The sequence below is a fragment of the Musa acuminata genome, unplaced genomic scaffold (assembly GCF_036884655.1).
Source record: "Musa acuminata AAA Group cultivar baxijiao unplaced genomic scaffold, Cavendish_Baxijiao_AAA HiC_scaffold_481, whole genome shotgun sequence".
Classification (NCBI taxonomy): domain Eukaryota; kingdom Viridiplantae; phylum Streptophyta; class Magnoliopsida; order Zingiberales; family Musaceae; genus Musa; species Musa acuminata.
The window spans coordinates 42,144-62,634 of NW_027020726.1; the positions used below are offsets into that span (position 1 = coordinate 42,144).

The window sequence follows — 20,491 nt, forward strand, 5'->3', positions numbered from 1 at the left end:
TGCTATACTTGTATCATCATTTTTCTCCTATCAAATTCCTTGGCAATAATATTTTGATTTAGTAGAGTAAATTTTGTTTTTTAGTTATTGTTAAATGAGAATGATAACATATCATATATCCTTTAATCTAGATATTTAATTTGACTTCAAAATTAGAACATTGTAATTAATCGAACTAAAATTTAGATAGAGAAAAACTAAGTTCATGAGTAGTCGGCTAGATTCATGTTTGGCCACTCACCTTGTGAATAAAAATTTTCAATTCTATTTGTGCATTTGTATTTGGAATTTATGATTGTGTTGTAATTATAGAGATCTCAAAACCCCTTTGAAGTGATAATTTCATCAAAGCATTATGTTTTGATGGTGTTACAAGAGGCATGTTAGGACCTAAGGCATGTTCCATTAAGTTTTAGCAATCAAAGAGGATCTCTTTGAGAAATTTTTTTTATTAGTTTCAAAAAAATAATATTTTAATAGTCTATGTATATATAGTTTATTTAAGATATTTAAAAATGCGTAAGCCACATAAAAGGTCAAAAGGGCTATGTAGTAATCAGTGAAGAAGACACTGAATGAGCTACACTATATGGACCAAATTGTGTTAGGCAAGATATCGTAAGCAAGATGTTGCGGTAAACAACCTTGAGCCGTGGCTTTGGGGTCGACGCGGCTCGATTCGGATCCGGATGACGGGGATCTCCCTGGGCGGTCCCCGAGACTGTCGAGGCGACCGGTTGCGGTGTTCGATCGGGACGGGGTCGCCGTTCCCTCCGGGCAGGAACTCCTCGCCTACGCGTCCGGTGGGGACCTTCGACTTCGTACTTGCACAAAGGTCGAGTCGGGGTGCTCGGCCCGACCCCTCCGACGATCAAGTCAGATGATGTGAAGAGGTCTTTTGCGTGTGTTTTCCCCTCTCGCCCCCTCTTTTCGTTCCGAATACGAGGGTATTTATAGGGAAGTTTACTATTTCCTGATGTGCCCGCTTGCAGGGGACAGGCTGGTAGTGTCTGACATTGGTGTTGGCGTGGTGTGAAGAACCGAGCCTGAGCAGGCCTTAATGCGCCTCGACTAGCATTCTGGTCCGTTTGATTAGGTGTTATCGCGTCGATCGAGACGTGAGGCGTCATCTGACGTCAAACGAGTTTTTATCATAATTACTATCCTCAATACACTAATATGATAATTATTACACAATAATTTTATAATTATTGCATAATAATTTTATAATTATTGTAAGATGTCGCAAGCAAGAGTACAAGATATCGTTTTTTTGATGGTGCCATCGCTGGACGTGACACTGAAATGATCCAAGGCGTGACGGATGAGTTCAGGTTATCTGCTAAGCATTCATGAACGGATGATGACAATTGAAGATGCAGACAGCTTCCCATTTGCAAGAAGGAAGTAATTCCTGAGAATTATGAATTAATTCATTTACCTTGACGAAAATTTGATAGAATTCATACACTTTATTTAGACTTCATAGCCATACTTCTATTCTATCTCGAGTCTCTTCAGTAGTTCCAACCTACAGTCCACGGAAGATCTTGTTCCATTTGCAGCGATGGAACGAGGAAGCCATGAGCAAGCTCACGACGTGGCGGTGGTGGTCGTCCCCATCCCGGCGCAGAGCCACCTGGCGCAGCTCCTCCACCTCTCCCTCCTCCTCTGCGGCCGCCCCGGTGTCTCGGTCCACTACGCCACGTCCCCCACCCACATCCGTCAGGCCAAGTCCAGGCTCCATCCCGCCTGGGGCTCCGGCTCTGTTTCCCAGATCCGTTTCCACGAGCTCCCCATCCCTGCTTTCCCCAGCCCACCTCCCGACCTCAACTCTGCTTCCACCAAGTTTCCCGCCCACTTCCAACCCATGTTCGACGTCTTCGAGCACCTGCGCACCCCGTTGTCCACCCTCCTCCGCTCCCTCTCAACCTCCTCCCACCGCGTCGTCGTCGTGCACGATTCCCTCTCCTCCTTCGTTGCCGCTGAGGCTGCCGCTCTCCACAACGTGGAGTCCTACACCTTCCATTGCGTTCCGGCTCTGTTCCAACTGGTATTCTGTCTCCCGTCGGTCGCTGACGAGCTGAGAAATGGAGGCTTGTCACTCCCTCCCTTGGACGGTATCATGACTGAAGAATTCGGCGTCTTCGCGAGGCGCCAATTGGCAGAGGCCACCGCCGGCGCCGGGACACTGTTCAATACGTGCCGACCGATCGAAGGCGTGTTCATCGACCTTTTCGCTCGGGAACCCGAGCACCGTGACAGGAAGCTTTTCACTGTCGGGCCCCTGAGTCCGATGGCACTCCTCCTCAACGGAGGCGGCCTTCGACAGCCACACGAGTGCTTGGACTGGCTAGACAAGCAAGCGCCGGCCTCGGTCGTTTACGTCTCGTTCGGGACGACGACGTCGATGTCCGAAGAGCAGGTGAAGGAGCTGGCGAACGGACTGTTGCGCAGCGGGCAACGCTTCATCTGGGTGCTCAGAGACGCCGACAGGGCAGACATCTTCACCGCGGAGGATAACGGGAATCCCCGACGGATGAAGCTGCCTCCGGAGTTGGAACATAAGGTGGAAGGAACGGGGATGGTGGTTCGAGGATGGGCGCCGCAGCTGGAGATTCTAGCCCACCCGTCGATGGGGGCGTTCATGAGCCACTGCGGGTGGAACTCGTGCATGGAGAGCCTGTGCATGGGCGTGCCCATGATCGCATGGCCCATGCACTCTGACCAGCCGACGAACGCCGCGCTAGTGACGGAGCACCTGAAGGTGGGCGTCACGGTCCGGGAGTGGACTCCTCGCGGCGACGAGGTGGTTGGGAGGTCAGACATCGAGGAAGCTATTAAGAGGGTGATGGTTTACGAGGAAGGGAGAGCGACAAGAGCACGAGCAAGGGTTCTGGGCGAAGCTGTTCGAGCGGCGGCCGCCGAGGGAGGAGCATCGCGTGCCGAGTTCGATGCCTTTGTTGCGCACATTACCAGATGATGCTGTTGGTAATTATCTAGATAAACAGTTGTCATGTTTTAAGTATGTTGTAAGTAACCATGATTTAGAAGTTATTAGACAGCTACTATGTCTAAGTGATTGGATGAGGAGACCTAATTATTACTGGGTCATATAAATAAGATAATAATTTATGAAGCAAAGTAGTGTTCTAAATCTTACCTCTTATTTAATATCACTTCGGATTTCTTAATTAAAAGTATTCTCTTTTAATTACATTATAGTATTCTATTTTTATTGTTTCCTTACTTCTCCGTCCTTAATATTTGTGATATGCAATATAACTTTCAACAGTAATTTTATATCTCAACCCATTATTCTCATTTTCTCCGATAAATATTATAAATTTTGAAGTATCAAGATGAAGATTATTTAAATCTTAGAATTTTTTGAACTTAATAGAGAATGAATATACAAATCTAGTTAAAGAAATGAGAGAGAATTAAAAAAAAAACTTAAAAATATTATTATTCATTCAACAAGCTATACATCAAACAATCCTTTCAAGAATTACAATAACGATAACTTTAAAGTAAACTTACTTTATACTTTAAAATAAATTTTAAAGCTTATCGAGGATGATTACGGTAAAACTTCAAATCCGTAAGTTTGAAATTTTATTCATAAAAAGCAATGAATTGATGCAAGATTTTCTTTCGCACTGGGTCCTATAAATAGGATTATAGTTCATGAAGCAAAGTAGTATATATTTGAAAATATTTTGTAAGTATTTTAAGTCTTACCTCTTATTTAATACTACTTTAATTTTTTTTATTAAAATTTTTTTATTTTAATTATATTTTGTTTTATCGTTTTCTTACTCTCTCTCTCTCTCTCTCTTAATAATGAGATTTACACTACAAATTGATTGTTCATGATTACAGTATGTTGGGAATATTGTGTGGGATAGTATCGTTGTTTCCTACCGAAACAATCATTGAGACATGTTCGAATATTTCTCCACGGAGAGTAGAACCGTTGAAGCATTCTCAACACCTCTTTAGAGCGGAGTGTATCACTGTTAACGTCGGTCCATTTATGTGAGCATATGTAAAATTACCGGGAAACCCGATCATGGCCTCGCATGGCTTTTGCTTCTCAAATTTACGGTATATGTATTCCTACACACAGGATATATATATATATATATATATATATATATATATATATATATATATATATATATATATACACCCGTGGAGTAGGATAGCTAAATGGAGTGCGACGGTTCACCAAATCAGTAACTTCAGTTCAACTAAATTAAATTGGGGCGCAAGCGAACACCCTCCTACTTCGCGTGCACGCGGGCCGCGGGAGTTCGGAGCTCGCGTCGGGGTGACGCCAACCCATCTTGGTTTGCTCAAGGTCGTTCATGTCGATCCGTCTGTTATGGATTTTCTCTTTCTCTAGCGATTCTTGATCTGTTAACTGCTCTGGCATTTGGTAGACAAGTTGCTTGTGGAAATGCCTGCACCGGTGGTGGCGCCGGTGTCGTTGTGAATGTGAGAAGAGCTGTGGTTTCTGTCAGATCGGTTAGGTGGAAAACATCATTCACTAGTTTCCTTTCTATTTCTTTGCCACTGTTCACTGTTTGATTAGCTGTTTGCTCTAGTGGGAGTAGTACAATAACAGCGACATTGCTTGTTTAACACTGTCCAACTAGAAGGGTTATCTCTGGGAAGCGGCTTGGCCTCCACTAAATAGTACAAATTCTCAAAGATTTCTCTGTTACCGACTAACTAGGCTGATAAATGCAACTGCTTGAAACCTCTGTTTGGTCTTTTCTAACTATATAATATATTGATAGGGTATAATGGACAGTGGAAACCAACTACAAAGTCAGGGTTATGCTGCTGATATTACCTCCATAAAAGAGGCAAAACTCCGAATCAGTCCATACATTCATGAAACTCCAGTCCTTACATCAAAATCCTTGAATTCTATTGCTCGGAAACAATTGTATTTCAAGTGTGAATGCTTTCAAAAAGGGTAAGAAGCTCTCTTGAATTTAACAATTATTTGCATCTTGACATGTTTGTGAGAAGTCAATGTCATCGTTGATAGCTTTACCACTCTAATTTTAGAGGAGCATTTAAGATTAGAGGTGCTTCAAATGCTATATTCTCTCTTTCCAATGATCAAGCTGCTAAAGGAGTAGTCACACACAGCAGGTTTTTTTCCATTACACTTTTCAATATGAATGCTCTTTTTTTCTTCTGTTGCTCTTTTGTTGCATTGTTGTTCTCTTGGATAGGAGTATATTTAATATCTTCTGTTATAGTGGTAACCATGCTGCAGCTGTGTCTTTGGCTGCAAAGCTACGTGGAATCCCTGCATATATAGTAATACCAGAAAATGCTCCACGATGCAAGATTGAAAATGTCAAGCGCTACGGTGGGCAAGTCATCTGGAGCGAACCCACATTTCAATCAAGAGAGAATGTTGCTAAAAAAGTTCAGCAAGAAACTGGCGCAATTATGGTTCATCCATTCAATGATAAGTACATCATAAGGTATCGTATTGCACTTTGTTTGACTCAGAAAACTTTTGCTGGAGGTTTAATTTCATATATTTAAGTATATCTCCATGACCTATACAGTTAAGATTATGACTAACTCAACATAATCGTATTTTGATCATTTTATGCTCCCTGAAATTGATTTCATGTTCATTATGATCCCTGAAATCTCAAATGCATGGATTTACTAGGGGCTTCCAGAGAAACAAGATTTCATATTCATATATTTTTGGTATTAATAGTTCTTTCTTGAAAACCAATGTGACAGCTTTGTCAACTTCAGCAAGGTTATGTCATCCATATATTAAAACTCTATATTTATTCTGGTCAGAATGTCTATGCTTAAGCTGATATTCCTCAGTATGTTTTTTCATCTATTGTTTATTTTTCTCCTCTTCTTTGTCTCGCTCGAAGCAACTTTAAGCTGGAGAAATCTGTAATTTTGACCCTGTCGAAAGAAATAGTTAAGCTACAACCAGTAGGACACTTCCGGTGAAGGGGAGGGAATATCATCCTCTTTTGTGGCCGTTCTGTAGAACATGAAGAATATAATTATGTTATTAACTGTCAAAATTTTCATGTGTCAATCATATGGTCAATGCAGAAAAATTGAATATTTTGTCTCTGCCTTCCTCTGTTTCTCCCTTATTGGGGGGAAGGTCAAAGCTTTCCAACTTTTCTTCCTTTGTGCCCATTTTCAGCCCTCGACACTCATCACTCTTTCCCTGTATTCTTGGGAGCACATGCATCAGAAATTATTGAGCTTGAAGAGCTTGTTGTTTCTTTATAGACCCATTATTCTATTTTTATTTATAATATAATCAGTTTAGCCTTAGGAGCTTTCTTAACTTTCATTTTTAGTTTGTGAAACCCAAAATGGTAACAAATTGGAGTCCTTTTTTTTTTTTGTTGATTGTGTCAGTAAGTACCATGATCTCGTAATTCAATGGACTCAGAATTTAGTCATGTCGCCATCTCTTTGTGACGCGCCCTAATCATCAAACTCCTTCACTGTGTGGAATTAGATGAAACTATGCTTGGGTTCCTAAACTTTTTTACACTCAAACTTGAATTGACATATCTATCACTCTTCACTTGAAAAAAGAAAAAGTTCTCAGCAGCTCTATTTTGGTCTCTGTATTTTACTTTGCAATGGTTCAAATACTTCATCATAAGTGGTTTTAAATGTTTTGGCAGTGGGCAGGGTACCATCTCACTGGAGCTTTTGGAGCAAATCCCTGAAATTGACACCATAGTAGTACCAATAAGTGGTTTGAGCTTGTGTCTTGAAGCCTCATACCATCTTTAATCAATGATTTTGTTTTCCCCTAACATATTCATCCTCATTGGACTTGGATATAGGTGGTGGTTTGATATCTGGTGTGACTTTGGCTGCAAAAGCCATCAATCCTTCTATTCGGATTTTGGCTGCTGAACCAAGGGGCGCTGATGATGCAGCTCAGTCCAAGGCAGCAGGGCAGATTCTCAGATTACCTGAGACCAAAACCATAGCTGATGGCCTCTGTGCTTTTCTAGGAGATCTGACATGGTATTACTATTACGCACAAGAATTGTTTTATATGTTTAGTGAAAAAGCATGACTTTGATTTGTTTGCAGATCTGATAATATTTTTTGTCATAAAACCATTCCAAGATTACAATTATTTTCCTAATTAGATCCTTGATCAATAAATTGCAGTGGAATTGACTGTAAATGTTGAATACAACATGATTATTACTCTCTCTACATACATTTCCTCTGTATTTACGGTTAATATGTATCTGTTTGTAATTATTCTATTGCCCTTCCCTATCTATCAAATGACAAAAAGAAAGAAAGATCAATCACATCTATAATAGACAACAGTACATATGCCAAAACCCGATAGTTTGCATTAATAAGTTCTCAACCTGCAATGCACTATCTTTGAGTATCTTTGAAGTTTGATGTTGCAAACTCAATATTGCTGTTAGTTTAATCATCCTATAAACAAATATTTAATTCTGCAGGTTATTGTGCTACAAATTGATACTTACAACTTGACCATCAATAGGTAACTGGTGTCCTAGCACATATTATGGAAGATGCATAGACATTTTTTTGCTATTTCTGCGCAAAGTATAGTTAACAGGTGTAAGAAACAGCAAACGAACATGCATGTCATTCCTGAACTGTCTTTCTTAATTAATCACTCTGGTTGCAACAATTTCTGACAATCCCTTTCAGCATAATGCCTAGGAAACAAAGCTATTGGTTCCTTTTTCATCCCCCCAATGCAAATACAGCTAAGCATATATCTGTTTACTTACCATGAATTTGTGCTCGAAGCATATCAATGTCTGTGGTATCTCAAAAAGTGAATAGGTTTTATTTCTTGTCCGCCATATGGATTAGTGCCGAACCCTAGTTTCTTCCTAACAGGTTTCTTCAAATGTTAAAAGGCACAGTGACTTTTTTCAGGCCAGTGGTTAGGGATTTAGTGGATGATATCATCACTGTGGACGATGAAGCGATCATCGAAGCCATGAGAATGTGTTACGAGATTCTCAAAGTGGCTGTGGAACCCAGTGGGGCCATCGGGCTTGCTGCTGTTCTCTCGGATCAGTTTCAACAAAGTGCTGCTTGGAAGGATAGCAACAACATCGGTATCATTCTTTCCGGAGGAAACATTGATCTTGGTGTGCTTTGGAAGTCTTTTGGAAAATGAATGTTACTACGTGTGTTCATTGTGTTATCTGATTGGCAACATGTTTGATGAGCATACTAATGACTTCAAACGTATAAAAGCTCATGCTTGTTAACATTTTAGGGCGTTGTTTCAATCTTTGAGAGCAACCAAATCTTTTACTAGAAATATATGAATATGGCTCTTTGTGTGCATGTATGCTACTTTCACTAATGCTAGCCTGCGTGCCACTTGACCAATTTTTTGATCTCCAAGTTCCTTAGAATTTTAAAGGGGATATTAATGTTAATATGGGTTTCATTGTCATTATCCTAACTGTCCAATGATGACGATTAACTACACTGATGCATCTATAAGTCTTTGTCCTTATTTGCTAAACTTAAATTTAGAAGACCCAATATGAAAACCACTAACATATATATGAATTTTTGCATATGTAGACAATAGATATCCTATCCTGATGAAAGATGTGATGACCCCTTTAGGTAATCCAATGCAAAAGACCAAACTAATTATGTGTACCGTAGCTGACATTCAAAATTTTCTACTAGTGTAGATAGTTTGGAGCTCACAAGAGTCAATAACTTGATCATGCAGTCAGAGGCTCCAACTTGTTCATGTAGTTCATATGCTTATTGTGACATGACACTGTCAGTATTAATCATCAGAATTAAATGTATTGTGAAAGGTCAAAGCCTGTGTAGAAGATGCTTACTAAATCTGCATTTAGTGTGCATGTTTTGACTTGGTTAATAAAGATATACTTGTCTGAAACTGGGATGATATCTTCTCTTTGGTATTAACAGTAATCTTCTTCATGCATCATCAGCTAGATTACCAGAAGAACAAATCAACTCAGTTTCATTAAAACTCAGACCTCTTCATCGAACAGCAATATGGTTTATGAGCATTTAACAGATTACGTGCCCAAAAATAAGCAACTGCTGCTAAACATATTATTCATATAAAAGATGTAATACACATGAATTAAGTCAGCTACATGAAGTGTTCATGTAAGACAAAAATGACAGCAGTTCAGATAATTGGTTTGATGTTGTGTTAAGAGCACTGGCTAACTCCTGTTGCAATTGAGAAGCATGCAGTTGAAGAGCAGCAACAGAAGCCACACAGCCATAGACAGGATCTCTGAGCCTTGCATTTGCTTCATAAACCATGCTGATGACAGCATCTTCCCCGAGTTCAGGTGGGATATCCTTCTCAAAACAGGCCAGTTCAAGAGAAAAGATCAGATGACCAGTTTCCAGGTTGAAGAATAGTACTAGAAAAGGAAGACACAAGAGAGGAGCACCTGCAGCAATTTGCTGGCATTGCTCTCTCCAAAGATCCTGTGCACTGCAGCAAACTTCTCTGGCTCTGTTGATGGGAAGTAAGGGATAAAGATGCAGTCATCGGAGCAGCGCCTGCGTAGTTGCTTGCATGCTGCACATGGAGCTCTGGAACGAGACCTCGATCCTTCACCTCTGCCAACTTGTGATGAGGGGACTGATCTACATATGAAGATGCTGCAGCTGGATACAAGAACCCTGAAACTGCTGGATTCAATGGATTACAATAATGAAGATCCAACTGGAGAAGCTTTTTGGGCTGTCATATCAAACTCATGGAGGAAGCTAATGAAAACCACAGTATGTTCCAACTGCCTGATTTCAACAGAGAAATATACAGGAATGATCTTTATCTTTTCTAAACATCTCTTATTCTTACTAATTATCATAGCTCTGATTTTTGTGATGACACAAACTACTATTCTGATAAAATAAATAAATAAATAAAGTTGATTTTTTTTTCTTTCCAGATGAGAAAGTGAATGTTGGACTGCTTAGATGCAAACATGTTACAGTTTGCTTAGGTGTTCTCATTCACTGGCTTACTGTGTTGATATCTCATTAGACACAAGACAACAAACCTGCAAGATTTAGTAATATTCTTTCACATATACAAGAACATAAGTTCAGCAAAGGATGCATGATGAGCTGCTACTGACAGAAAAGTATGATGACTGCATGTAGATAAAACAAATCTGCATCATTTTAGTAAAAATTTAGCAGAAGGCATCTTCTATGAAAGTAATGACAGATAAAAGAAGATGATACTATTGGTTGAGATGGTCAACATCTGATGCTGGCTTCTTATATCAGAAATCACTGTCAAGTACAGAAAACAGAAAAAAGAACTATCATGGCATGTCACGAGTGTATGCATTGCACTCCAATGTCAAATTTGGCATGGATTAAATAGTTAAAATATGATATTGGAAAAGCCAAGACAATCATGTAGAACTTGCCAAATTAACTAGCAATGAGGTCTGTGATAGTTGCCTAATATTGCTTATTTAATCTAAATTAGCAGAGAACGAAAGCAGGCAAATGACATGAAAAATCTCATGACCACATATTCATGGCTTTTACAAATGATGTGCATTAAACCACAATAGGCACACCATCAAGCAATAAATGCATGAAACTTCTGATATGAAATAACTGTTCTCCTTTTCTGTTTTCAATCTCTATTCAATCACTGTCACAGATCAACTGATAAAGGAAAAAAAGTCCTACAAGAAAATTTTGTATAAAAAGGTTATTTTCTCATTTAAACTTCAACTGTACAGTAAGATTGCCTCCAAACTATGATGCTACTGCGAGCTCTGCCCATGCCAAAGGATATTCCTTGAGCATGGCAGTAACCGTGACGTCGATACCATCTTCCAACAGAGCAGCTATTATCTGCATCGATGGCCTCTTTGATGGTTCGGGTTCAAGGCAAAGACTTATCACATTGCATATTATCGCCAGGTCTTCAGGCTTGACCTTTTTGAGCTGAGGGTCTACTAGCTTGCCTCTTTCTTCTGGATTGTCTAAGTACTTCATAGCCTACAGAACAAGGGACAATACTGCATATTAGCTTCTTTATAGCTCATTACACAAACCAGATGAAGAAAGAAAACACAATAGTATTATGTAGACAATATGCCCTTAGTTATCCAGAATTAACAGTGCTGAAAGACCTGGGAGGCTATTAAACACGACAAAATACTAGCTTAAGAATCAAGAGAGCAATAGACTAGAGTGGAGGGTATATACAATCAAATAAAGAAATGTCAACATTTTTAGTGAACATGATTTTACAAATTCTATTTTTTAGATGCTGCTAACCAGATCCAAGCATCAAGTATTAGAAGCTAAAGAACATAACTAAAAGAAAGAATGACACTCGTGGACATAACTCCAACATGTCAGCTACTGTGTTAACACTGTTAGTCTATGTGGCAAGTTCCAGATCTCATATTGTCCACAAGTGTTAAAATCAGACCACAGTGATATGCACTAATATGCTATACATGAAGTTGGTAAGCAATTGATCATTTGACCATGGCAAAATCTAGTCTAATTTGAATGATAAAGTGTTGAAGATAAAGGTTTTGCACATTAGCAAAGAGCCAACATATAGATTAATTATTTTTGCAATATCTTTATCAAGCATTCATGGTTCTGACTTGGACCACTTCCATTTGACAAAGTCCCCAGGGAACTGTTGCACATGTCAAATTCAGAAATATGAACCGAGTGACCAAATATTGAATTCTCAAGCCAGTATGATCGTTCCTTTCATTTATATTCCTATTTTTTTATTCATTCCTTTCTATTTGCATGCTTGTGTAATCATGGATGCAGTGAAGTGAACATAGCCTATGTGCAATCACAGTTGATAACTGACTATATTGCATTCGATGCTTTTTAAAGCGTCAAATGCACCAGATGCATTTGAACTTTTCAGTTAAATGCTTTTGCTATCAGATAAATAAGCATTCAGTTCAAATGAAAATTTTAGATGTTTTTTCAAGTGTTTTCTTTTCCTGCAAAAAAGGATCAAGCCATGTCGGTTCCATGAAAACAATTGATTCATGATTGTTGCATGAGACACCAGCATATTCTCCTTACCCAATCCAACAAGGAACCTCTTTCTTTGCAGTATGCTGGTCTTCCACTTATTAATTCTAGTAAAATTACCCCAAACGCATATATATTCCCCTGGACATCCAAAAACTGGCTTTTAAGAGAATCCACAGAGCCATTTAGTGAACCTCCACTCGTGACATATCCAGAATGCGTTCTTGATTTCAAGAAAATGTTCTTCCATCTCTCAAAATCAACCAACTGCACGTGCAAAGAGAAAAGTTAGCTAGCTTAATAAATTCATCCAACAATAACCTATATGCCCATATGTGATGAGGGAAGTCAAACATGTTCGATGATTCTTAAACCATCTGACAAGTAGCAGAAATTTTTGTGGTCGAACCAGCTATCAGAGTACAGATGTACCACACTTGTAAAGATAGAATCAGTGATGGATTATCTGAGTCCCTATATTTACATAACAAGGACAATCTTTCAATTCAATTAAAAAAGAAATTATCATGGTCAATCACAAAAATCTGAATCTAGTATCAAAATGCACAAATTGTTGCCACTACTATCCCTAAGCTTTGGCAACAGCTTGACATCAAATTTCTTGTATCTAACACTGTAAACAGAACACAACATTTCAACAACATGTGGTTGAGTCAGCTGTAAGCCAAGTCAAAGTAACAGGGATCATAAGAAATTGATTTTCAATGTAAATCAATTTTAAGAATCAAGTTCAAAAGCAGTACTGAGTAGATTACTAATTCAATATATTTGTCTTCTCACAACTAAGTTCCACCTCATCCACCAAACACTCTCAGACCAGCATGGGATGGTTTCATTAGAACACCATAATTATAATTACGACATATTGTGGTCAGCATGGTTGAATCACTTGAGTTATATGGTAAGAAAAACAACATGCACAAGTGAGAGAAGAAGGGAAAAGGAAAACAATACAATATGATGCCTGGATCTTCACTGAGTGGCCTCAGCAATTAGAGCAAAAAATAAGTTAGGTTTCTACCATCCTACGAAAGTTTGTGGAGAATAACTGCTTCAGAGTCAAACTCCAAAACTTGTTCAAGTTGATGCAAGGACTCTTTTTGTACACTCAGCAGCTTTTGTTATTGTAGAACTAATGAAGTTTCTAAATGCCTACCACAGTGAAGAGTATTAATACAATTCATGCACATGTTAAAGGTGGGTATAACCAAGGTTCCGAATATCGTACCATGTCGGTATACTGATCAGCTATCAGTATAATACGTACCGAGCTGTACCGAGCAGACCGACACATAGTATACTAACATGTACCGCTTGTAACAGTCCTCTATCGAACCAATACATACCGCCCATACCAAGTGATACGGTATGGTATTGCAAACCATGAGTATAACGTTTACCAGTCTATCCAAAAATGTTCTCATTACACTGCTACACTGGTAAGAGTCAAATCCTACAAGTTTCAAAGACAGTGAATTTACTGAAAGATCCATTGCCCAAAAAGGTATACAGGAGTACTTGAGGGTATCAACTATCCACATAAACCCAATGAAACAGCAACTTATTTGTTAAGAGAGTGGATATGTAACTTAATTGATCAGTTAAAAAACATACATCTATTTATATATAAATAAAATTTATCTAATTCAGGCAACAACTAAAATGGCAACTTGATTCCAGCCCATTATATAGATGCATCATGTCAGAATCTCAGATTAAAATCTGACAAAAATCCGTATTTCAAAATTTAAGATATTTCACTTTTCTCTTTGAAAACTCGTGTATTATTAACTAGTAATTTTTAAAAAAAAATTAAAAAATGATAAATACCTTAGGAGAAAAATCTTCAGTGAGGTATACTGTACTGGAAGTTAATTCTGCTATTGTGAATGGAGGCTGAAGTTCGGTATGTAAATATCTTAGTCCACGAGCAATACCAATGGCAATTTTTGTGCGTCTGAGCCAAGATAACTGGCACCCATCACCATCTAAGGAGAAACAAAAGTATATATTTAACATCCAAATCATGTTAAGGTAATGAATCTAGGAAATATAATTAAGTTGATCTTCTCAACTCACAATGAATATGCTCATACAGTGTTCCATTTGATGCATATTCAAAGACGAGCATTCTAGAAAATGGGTCACCTTCTTGGCAGTAACCAAGAAATTTCGCTGTGTTCTCATGAATTATTTTAGACTGAGTTGCAACCTGAAGAATACAATGGTAATTCAGAATAATTACTTTACATTCTGGAGTTCAAAGCTTTCCTTTGTTAGAATATACCTCAGTTTCAAAGTAAAGCTCATGAGAGCTAGTCCACTGGTCTCCTGAAATACAAAGTGATATTACAGCGATTTCAGGCCCATTCTTCATAGTGCCTTTGTAAACTAGATTATACAGAGAAGATCCAATTACGTTACTAAAATCCTCACAAGCTGCCTCAATTTCTTGGTAGCTTATTCTCAAAACATTTTTCAACAAGTCAGGATCTGCATAAACAAATATCATCCACCATCATGGTATATTCATTTTATCTCAATGCAAATAACAAAGAATAACAACACTGAACAAGTAGAACACAGATTCTAACCAATTGATAATGCTGTGTGGTCATTCCAACTTGGGATTTTTCTCCATGAGAGAAGATAAGATTTTCTTTTGCATCTGTTACAGGCAGTGGCCATGCATGTAATCAGGAAAACAAGAACAAGAACTCCAGTAGCAATTTCCAGAATCAGAAGCCAAAACGGTTGTGAAGGTTTCTTGTGCTTAAGCCTCTCAGGGTAATTCCTTTTAGAATCTCCGTCTGAGTCCAGGATATTCACTGAGCTACCTAATATGAAAAACAGCAATTCATCAACTAAACGCATTTTGTCACAACAGAGCTATTGACTGGTTAGGAACTTATCAAAATACTCGAGATGCAGAAATTTGCATGCTGACACACAAAGACACATAGTCTAGCATGTTAGGTGTAAAAAACCATTTAGGAAATGACTAAACGATGAGCAAATTCTAGTGCCAAAATTGACAGACACAGACACAGTCCATTTAGGTGTAAAAACCATTTAGGAAATGACAAAGACAAATTCTAGTGATCTGAGGCTCCAACTTATTAGGTCAGTATATTAATTCTAGTGCCAAATTCTATAAATGTTATGGTTTTAATTCAGGAAATTTAAGTATCCAAGACGAGTTAAAATTTTAAAGTCGTGTCTACTTGAGATGCATTTCTTTTGGAAAAGAAGATAGAAGGACATCACTATCATATGCATTTCAAGAGATTGAAATGGAAAAAGAGTACTGGCCAAGAACCTGTTACTGGCTGATCAGGGCCTCATGCACAGGCATTCTAAAACATAAAATGAGTTGTGCAAGAAAGATGTTGGCAATAAAATTATAAGAAATAAACAAAAGAACAATAAAGTTAAAAAAAAAAAAACATCTGGCATTGATCTAGGTAGATTTTGTATAAAATACTATATGTAGAGCGAGGATAAGAAAGGTAATGAGCATGCTGCATAACTTTGTTATAGAGCAAACATTAATAAGTTTCTCATCAAGATTTTCTTTTCAGTTTACTCTAAATCATGCTTTATCTTGTATGGAATTTTACGGAAGAACTTTTAGTAACTGTTTTGTCCCCAAAGTGGTTATGTTCACCTCCATGGAAACTTTTTTTCAGTCGAAGGGTCTAAAATTTAAAACCTACATTGTTGAGCAGATCGCTGAAAGACAGAGCCATCAACATCAAAGCAATTTCCTTGAAAATTTGATCTGCAGAAAGAATAGAAAAGAACAGATCAAGTTGACATAAATAATTTGAAGGAAATAACTGATAATCCATGACTGTGGACCTTGGAAGATAGTCCAGGCAAGAGGGAATTTTGCCGACCAAAAAGTTGTATGAGAAATCTCCAACTCCTAAGTGAGTTAATTGGCATAAACCTGAGCCCTTTTCCTGAGAAGCAAGCCTAAACAAAGAAGTTATCAAGTAGCCATCAAAATTTTTCCAAATATAAATGAATGAGACATCAGCTGGAATCCAATTAAAAAACTGAGCTTCACATTAATCCAAGGTTCAAAACCAAAAGAACTCTGAACTCTGAACAGTCAAAAAATGTTTGTTGAAATGAAAAATGTAGGTATCATGCCTCTAGGAAAATGAGACAAGCTACATTTTCTTATTATATCACATAGATTATATCTCATTTAATTAAGGTCATACTTTTAACATGTCAAGATTTTGGATATATAAGCAAACAATTATTTGAAATTTGGCATTGTACCAATGGCAGACACCGTGCCATTGTGGTTAGTACAGGCTAGTAATACAGAAAGTGAAATCTTGCTAACAGTAAAATTTTGGTTGTAGTCTGTTGTAATTCCAAACTAGTATAATGTATTTCTTTCATCTATAATTAAAGATTTATGTAGCCTTGACTATTCTGTGTTTAGACAGTCAATCAGTCTACCAATCAAAGCCACTTTGTCAGTTCCAAATACCGTCAATATCTTGTAGTCATGATGCCATCACTCCCTTCATTTGCATAACATTCCCCTCATCATAATGCAATTAGCAACTCATGTCCTCTGCTTAAACTTTCGATGCTGCAATTATCACAAAATTTCAAGCTTTCCTTTTCATTTATTTTGGGTGAAAATCTTTTAGAAGAAAGTTTAAGGTTCATTGTTACTTAACATATTCGTTTTGTTCAATTATGAGTATTAAGCTATTAAGGCTTATAAACATGTCATTCTCTAGAAAAAGTCTCACAACCAGCTTCATATCCATCCCTTTGTACTAATCCAGACCATCATCAATTTTCATTATGGGCTTACTGGGGCATCATAGTCACCCCCACCCAAAGGCTTCATATGCACATTAATATGAAACACAATCCAAAATTATAACCTAGTAGGCAACATGTGAAGCTCATGGTGAAGTGGTAACTCTACAATATTATGTGCCTCTTGCACCGTCCAATAGTGACTCAAAACTCCATGTTGATATATGCTTCTTGTACCGTCCAAGAGTAGTTCTTACTTGGACAATTTCACTATACCTGTAGTACTAGGTTTTCTCTAATACCAATTCTCACAAACCAACTTGATGGTCTCATCGACATAGCAATACAATATAATCGGCTTTTGACCACATGGACCAAAATTTTATTAGAAACAAACACATCCAGTCTTATATACCCATCAGAAATCATTTTCAATTCAATATGGAAAAGATTAGATGGAGCCATCATTGGACTGTGGACTTCATATGCTGCATGTAAGGTATTTTGTACTGTTTTGGGTCTGAGAATGTCAGGACTTTTAAGTAAGAGAGATTGTGTATCCAGTATTCCCACACAGGTAGTTCTTGATGAGATGATTTTGTACGTAAGAGGTCTATTGCAAATAAACAGAAATTGAGAATTTTAGCTACAGGATTTTACGCCTATAATATACAAACTAATAGGTCACTAGTTTTATTTAGTCTAGGCCATGATATCATATCCTGAAAAATATAATATTTTATGAGAACTATGATTCAAATAAATACATCTTCTTTACATTCTTAATTATGTATTTAAATGGCAATATATAGAGCTTCATTCTTTAAATTAAAAGACCAAGCAAATGGCAATGGGAGGAACACCTACGCTTGAAACTGAGCTGCGGATCTCAAAATGCAACATTTCATAAAATATCTCAAAATATAGTACAAGAATTCATCACTTACATGTTTGAAACATTGCTCGCAGGAATAACTCCACTGAGCTTGTTCCTATCTAACCGCAACTCAAATAGTTTAGTCAAATCTCCGAGCTCCGGGGGTATATAACCATTCAATCTATTAGAATGAAGATCTCTATACATGATACAACACCAGAATAAATTAGAGAAATAAGGAAATAGTATAAATGTAGTAGTCAGACTAAATTTTTGCAGAGAATTTACTTCATACATTTTTGTAATGCTGGTCAAATTTCCAATTTCTGGAGGAATGGGTCCTGAGAGTTCATTTACACTCAAATTCAACATAATAAGGTTTGTTAATGTGCTTAGTTGATATGGTATGGTTCCCATAAGCAAGTTGTTATCCAAAACTCTGCACAAGGGCGAGAAATCACAGGTAGCCATCAAAATTTTGCATAATTCCCGAATGTATTGTTTCCAGACAAAAGTAAGTAGCAAAAGGAAACACATACAATTCTTGCAACCATTGCAGCGAGCCAAGCTGCGGAGCTAGAAATCCTTTCAAAGACGAAGAGGAGAGGTTTCTGCAAATCCAGGTCAAAATTGACACTACAATAGGCAAGGTTTAAAGACACCGAATGATTGAAGACTTATCAAGTGCATATACGCTTGCAAAAGTACAAGTTTTGCTGCTGAATTTGATTCTGACTTCCTGGTACTTCTTACATGGAAATCACAATATTCTGAGGAGGGCTTGAGCATTTGATGCCAGTCCAGTTGCAAGGATTTAGATCGTGGGGATTCCAGTCAGACAACCTCGAGAGGGGGTCTTCATATATGGCTTTCCTGAAAGCTTCGAGAGCAGTAACTGTAAAGGTTTCCAAGAACTCCATTAGCAAAGGAATTTCCAACCTCAAAAATTCTTCTCAAGATTGGATTTTGATGCCATATTTCCGAACCCCAATTGCAAATCTTCAAGCAAATCGAGACACACCAATACAAAAGCTCCGCCTAAAAGCACAAAAGAAGGGTAAACAAAGGAGCGTACCCTCATCAGCAAACGACCCCGTAGGCAGGAAGAGAAACCCCGATGCGAAAGCAAGAAAAGGAAGCAGCTCTCGATACCCAACCAATCTCACCATATTTTGTTGCCGTCAACCTTAAAATCTCCGAAAGATCAACACCTGAACCTTGTCAGGAGAGAACAAAAAGAGACAATGAAGAGGGGACTAGCACCTCAGATGAAACCAGAGAGGAGAGGAACTCCGGTGCGAGAGGAGCGACACATGAGACGAGACATTTCTTCAAGAAAAGTAGATGGTGGAAGAGGTAAAAAGAGAAGACCTGCGTGAGGGGGGGAGTTGGTAGGGAAGCGAAAGTGCAAGATAAAGATATATGGGAGGAAGGGAGTGTGACTCTGGACTGTCGAATGTTTTGCTGGTCCCAAGAAAGATTAAACCTTGCTGGGGGAGAGCAAAGACCAGCCTCGGGTCAAACACATTCAAGAAGTGCTCAGAAAGACCTGCCATGGAAGATCCATGTCTTGGCTATCGTTGGCTCTGAGATTCTCTGGTGGATCCTGTTGAGTTACATTTCCTTCTTCACATGTAGTATCATCCACTGATGTTGAAGCTCTTCTTTGACGGACACTGTATACTGATTAAGGTCATAACTTCTTGGATAGCAAGCATTCCATCATATGCAATAGCATGAGAAGAAGAATGACTGAGAAAACACGATGCCATGCTTATATCTAGGCTCTTGTTCACTCCTTGGATTCTGTGTAGGTATTTTGCGTCGCTGCACAATGATCTCAAACATCTGTTGTGTCACCTAGTAAGTGTTGTCTGTGTCCTGAAGGAGATTGTAGATGAACTTGGTAGGTAGCGATTGTAGTGACCACTGTCTTCACCATATCAGCTTTACTGAAACCTCTTGCTCGAAGGCTGAAGCTTCTCATGGCTTGGAAGAACCATGAGCAGTCTCTTGCTTGTTTCCTTGCCAGACACATCAATGACCATTAGAGACAACTCAGGCCTCAGACTGTTAGCTTGATGGAACAACAAGAAGAAACCTACTGTTGGAGTCATTATATGGTAATTAAGTGCCTTCAATGCTCTGATTCAACTGATCATATCTTATGAATGAGTAAATACCCCAACCTTAAAAGCAAGAAAATTGGAAAGTCAAAGTAAAAGAGAAAAAGCAGGAGGAGATTTCTGAAAGTAACCAATGACCATTTCAGACAGTTCATAAACTAGTAAGACTGATACTTCAACCTGGTAGGCCAGTTTGACATCACAAGCGCATCAATCTTCATCATTAATAGTCTTGTTCAATGATATGAGAATCCATCACCTTTCACCATAAAAGCTGACATCTCATCCAGCCAGTCTCCGGCAGAACTGTTGGATAATGATGAGAGAGAGTCCCACATGCCACTTACTTCTCTCCAACCAGAGTGAATCGAGAAAGATGTACAAGGAAATATCCTTTCAGATGGAGCAAGATGAGATCTGAACCTCGTGAATGAGTCAGAATGTCTTCTGAACCTCGTGAATGACTGCAAAGACACATGTCACTGGGCTCAAACTTCTGCAGGAACAGTTCGGTGCTAAGATTCGTATCCCTGTTACCCTTGATTCAGGTTTAAACATG

General features: G+C 38.4%; 3 protein-coding genes across 11 annotated transcripts; 2 read left to right on the top strand and 1 right to left on the bottom strand.

Moving 5' to 3' along the window:
• Positions 1–1,491: 1,491 nt before the first annotated feature.
• LOC103984798 (putative cis-zeatin O-glucosyltransferase) lies at positions 1,492–3,144 on the top strand. Its single transcript, XM_009402358.3, has one exon. The coding sequence runs from the start codon at positions 1,568–1,570 to the stop codon at positions 2,981–2,983; it is 1,416 nt and encodes a 471-aa protein (XP_009400633.2). The 5' UTR covers positions 1,492–1,567; the 3' UTR covers positions 2,984–3,144.
• A 1,062-nt stretch (positions 3,145–4,206) lies between these two features.
• On the top strand, positions 4,207–8,400 carry LOC135660339 (serine racemase-like). Of its 9 annotated transcripts, none has more exons than XM_065176370.1 (9): positions 4,220–4,366; positions 4,449–4,538; positions 4,614–4,704; positions 4,809–4,990; positions 5,086–5,172; positions 5,283–5,513; positions 6,717–6,790; positions 6,882–7,068; positions 7,981–8,400. In XM_065176370.1, exons 4-9 carry the CDS (start codon positions 4,815–4,817, stop codon positions 8,225–8,227), a joined length of 1,002 nt encoding a protein of 333 aa, XP_065032442.1. In that variant the 5' UTR covers positions 4,220–4,366; positions 4,449–4,538; positions 4,614–4,704; positions 4,809–4,814; the 3' UTR covers positions 8,228–8,400. The 9 variants fall into 9 exon arrangements, with proteins under 9 accessions (XP_065032440.1, XP_065032442.1, XP_065032446.1 ...); XM_065176374.1 differs by having other exon boundaries at positions 4,623–4,704; XM_065176375.1 differs by having other exon boundaries at positions 4,634–4,704.
• Positions 8,401–10,699: 2,299 nt separating this feature from the next.
• LOC103984613 (probable LRR receptor-like serine/threonine-protein kinase At1g63430) lies at positions 10,700–19,784 on the bottom strand. Its single transcript, XM_065176367.1, has 14 exons — positions 19,070–19,784; positions 18,882–18,992; positions 18,560–18,701; positions 18,346–18,417; positions 18,102–18,245; positions 17,877–18,005; positions 15,997–16,113; positions 15,848–15,916; positions 14,730–14,968; positions 14,423–14,628; positions 14,215–14,347; positions 13,966–14,123; positions 12,166–12,381; positions 10,700–11,097 (listed from the first exon to the last, which is right to left on the bottom strand). Exons 2-14 carry the CDS (start codon positions 18,973–18,975, stop codon positions 10,852–10,854), a joined length of 1,965 nt encoding a protein of 654 aa, XP_065032439.1. The 5' UTR covers positions 18,976–18,992; positions 19,070–19,784; the 3' UTR covers positions 10,700–10,851.
• Positions 19,785–20,491: the final 707 nt, after the last annotated feature.